At 38.7% G+C, this 3,570-nt stretch overlaps 1 protein-coding gene across 3 annotated transcripts; it reads left to right on the top strand.

Annotated features, from left to right (window-relative positions):
- The first annotated feature begins 115 nt into the window (after positions 1-115).
- LOC117121122 (NADH dehydrogenase [ubiquinone] 1 alpha subcomplex assembly factor 4-like) lies at positions 116-3,303 on the top strand. Of its 3 annotated transcripts, none has more exons than XM_033266223.1 (4): positions 116-205; positions 1,048-1,211; positions 2,241-2,341; positions 2,753-3,303. In XM_033266223.1, the coding sequence occupies exons 2-4, from the start codon at positions 1,091-1,093 to the stop codon at positions 3,068-3,070; spliced, it is 540 nt and encodes a 179-aa protein (XP_033122114.1). In that variant the 5' UTR covers positions 116-205; positions 1,048-1,090; the 3' UTR covers positions 3,071-3,303. The 3 variants fall into 3 exon arrangements, with proteins under 3 accessions (XP_033122114.1, XP_033122115.1, XP_033122116.1); XM_033266224.1 differs by having other exon boundaries at positions 134-186; positions 1,046-1,211; XM_033266225.1 differs by having other exon boundaries at positions 163-183.
- The last annotated feature ends 267 nt before the right edge of the window (positions 3,304-3,570 follow it).

Raw genomic sequence — 3,570 nt, 5'->3', positions numbered from 1 at the left:
AATGACAAACAAAGATGATGACTAATGAAAACAAATGACAATAAAGATGATGATTGTTGGAAAATTTATGAGCTGATAACGCAATATATCAGTCTGGCGCCCTCAATGTTTTTGGTGCTGCTCGTAGTCTCGCCCGGTATAAAAACATCGAGAAGGGGTTCGCTCACGGCCGGCACCGTCCGAGTAGGAATGGTTTATAACGAAGGTCACCACTGTAGCTATTAGCCTGGGCCTCGACCTTTTTTAGTTGGATTACTTACAGTCTAAGCCTATTTGGGGGTTAAATTACACAGATTAGACACCCAGACTCTAAAGCTAGGCCTTATTATTGATGTAGGCCTAGGCCTAGTAAGAATGTAGGCCTAGCCTACCTACCTAGGCCAAGCTAGGCTAGGCCTAGTACATTTTGACTTATGCCTAGGCTAGTTTGTGTAGGGCCGCCTAACCTGCATATTACTTAGGCTATAGGCCTAGGCCCCAGCCTAGAAGTCCAGTAAAAACTTGTCGAAAGTTAACGTTGGTCTTTGTTTAGTATTTGCCTGAGTGATATATTAAAAAAATGGGTGTCCCCGCAATCCAGACTTCAGAAATTGCCGACAAGGGGTCCAACAACACTCTCACACACAGTCAGGGCAGGGGCCACACTACTGTAAAAAGTAAGGTCTACAGGGAGAATGTATCCTCCACGCAAAAATTTGGCCTAGAAATCCGTCCGTGCATTTCAGAAAATGAACTTTACAATACTGTATGGCGAACATGTGACTTGGGGTGAACAAACCAACAATGAACAGAGATAGTGGTCAAGACAAGCTACCAAAAACCTGCAAACAATCCAATCATAGAGTCTCGTTTTTGTAAGATCACATGCCCTGAATCGGTGTAGCTTTCAAGCCACATTCCAGTCAGTGTGCTAAGAAATATCATATATCATAGTGTGCGGTCAAAAATTTTACAAAATTGTGTTTAAACTTAGCTGACAATTTTCAAACTGTTTTGTTATATACAGTAATACCAAAGCCTTAATTTATTATCTTATTTTCATTGCAGAATTTGAATTCGAGAGTGAACTAAGCCTTGCTTTAAGTAAAGCATGGGGAATATACTGCGAAGAGGTGTTCAAAATTATAATGTTGAGAACCGAGCGCATCGGGTATTGGATCGAAAACCAAAAGCTGCCCCAAAACACCCTGGGAGCCTTGACACACAGAAAGGTTAGTTTAGCCTGCTTGTCTGAAGTCAGTCTCACATGTTCCAACTTTTTTTTTCTTATGACATATTTAATCTTATAACATGCCCAATCTAAAATAGTCCGGTGTGTGGGAGTTGGGGAAGGTGTGAGATACTGTAATCATAGGCGGATTCAAGAGGGGGCCCTGCCGGCCCGAGGCCCCTCCCCTCCCCCCAAACTTTTCAAAATTAAGAAAAAAAAGGAAAATTCTACTCAAATTTTGAGTCTAAGAGTGCTATTTCCTGCCATCTACAGCTGCCATAATCACAAAATTTCTTACCTTCAGCACAAACCATGGTGGTACTGAGGTAGTAGACCCTCCATCTGTAAAAAAAAATTCCCTCTACAGTATTTTGTAGCGCAGCTTATCGTAAGCATAATCTGGTACTGGTATAGATATTTATATGCACCTCTTCCTTGAGATAAAGTGCAGGGGCTGGATTTATCAAACTATAAATCAGCTTAAATTCGTCTTAAGTCCATTTTTTTGCTTAAGTCAAAGATATAAATATTAATTAGCTTAAAATTTGCTTAAAATTAAAGCTGATTGTACGCATGTGCCTTCTAAGACGATTTTTAAGCTAAGATAGTTTGATAAATCAGCTAAGACATTTGCATAGGGACATCTTAACTTTTTTGACTTAAGACATTTGCTAAGCTGAGATTGGTAAATCATAGGCCTGTTCTTTTCCCTGGTTATTGTGTGGCAAAAGGCAACCCAACAAGGTACCCATTTATACTCCTGGGTGTAGAGAAGCAATGCAGATAAAGTGCCTTGCTCAAGAACACAAGTGAAATGCACAGCGATGGATTGAAACCCCCGACCTTGAGGTTGGGAAAACAAATCGTTCCCGCTGCGCCAAGCCTCTTCTAAATCGTAATTTGTGAGACCGACTTAATGATACTTCAGTGGTACACACACAGGCCTAATTACCAGTGTGATCTGTTTACATGAATAAACTAGTGTTTACCATATTTTACCACAAGCAGTATTATTTTGTTTCTTATGTAGATTCCAAGTTACCTCCAATAGAAACTCTTCAAAAGAAAGATGTAAATTTGTTGAACATGCTGCAGGGAATAAACGTTGATTCATCTGGCTATGACCCAGAGGTACAGTATGTGTTAAATAAATATCAATTTTTTATTTTCAATAATTTATTGAATTTTTAAAACAAGATCCTCTCAAAGGTTTTTCTGTAGCAAATCCATAAATTTAGCAAATCCATAGTAATTTAAATTTTCTGTTACCATTTTGTGGGGTGTTGAATAGCTTGCACTTATTATTTTCCAGTATTTGAGGCTTGTCATCCCATTGACAAGCCCCCAATGGCAGTGATTTTAAGTTACTATTTATTGCAAAGGTGAGCAGAGTGTGACCCACAGGCCACATGCGGCCTCATAGCACTTTTGTTGCGGACCGAGAAAAAAATAAAAAATTATATTAGTAAACACAGATAGGGCTCCCATAAAATATAAGCTGCTATAGAAATTAATTATGTGTTTATTATTGGTTTATTGTAGTTTGAAAAGTCAAAGGAGGTTGGTTCAAGGCTGATGCCAACTGATCGACAGCAAAAACCCGAGCAGACCGAGCTGTGGGAAAACATTGAAAACGTACCCAAAGGACGGTTAACGGTACAGCAGGCACTGGAGTTACTTGCAAAGCACCAGAGAAACAGAAACGAGTGGCCGGTCGAAAGATTAGCTCAGGAATACTCACTGAATCCGATTGACACTCAGAACATTGTTGAGTATTTTCAGTCTTTTAAGGTGATATCAATGGAGTCCAAAGATAAAAAATCACTACCAGGCAATGAAAAGAAACGATTGACCACTTGACTTTTATATGACTGCTTAATATTGGATGAAGTTACATGGTCTAGCTCCAATCAGCATTGAGGAAATACTGTACTGCTTTTCCACTTGTCAAATCCAAGAGAAATAGGACAGTGTTTTACAGTAGCGACCATACCAGTTTATAATGTGTGATTAATAAAACCATATTATTATTTTGAGTGAATTCTATAAAATATAATAAATTTATTGAACTCAGTGAGTGCCAAACCCACAAATTTATTTAGTGTCCACTTTCTTGTTTCCATCTTCAACAATGGTCATCTCTTGATATACTCTTCAAATTTAATCGCTCATTGGTGGCATAATTTTTCTCTTTTCTGCTAGGAAAAACTTGCCACCAAACATGTCCTCGCTGTAAAGTTGCTGAGGAATATTATAAGTAGCTAAAAAACACATTCTACCAGCTAGCACCATAACCATCCCCAACCCAATTTCTAACGTTCTCTATGTCATAGATAATTTGATATAGTTACACGTATACA

This window comes from Anneissia japonica, unplaced genomic scaffold (assembly GCF_011630105.1).
Source record: "Anneissia japonica isolate Jap-2015-1 unplaced genomic scaffold, ASM1163010v1 scaffold51544_len4135_cov112, whole genome shotgun sequence".
Lineage (NCBI taxonomy): Eukaryota > Metazoa > Echinodermata > Crinoidea > Comatulida > Comatulidae > Anneissia > Anneissia japonica.
This window is presented reverse-complemented; position numbering and strand designations above follow the sequence as displayed.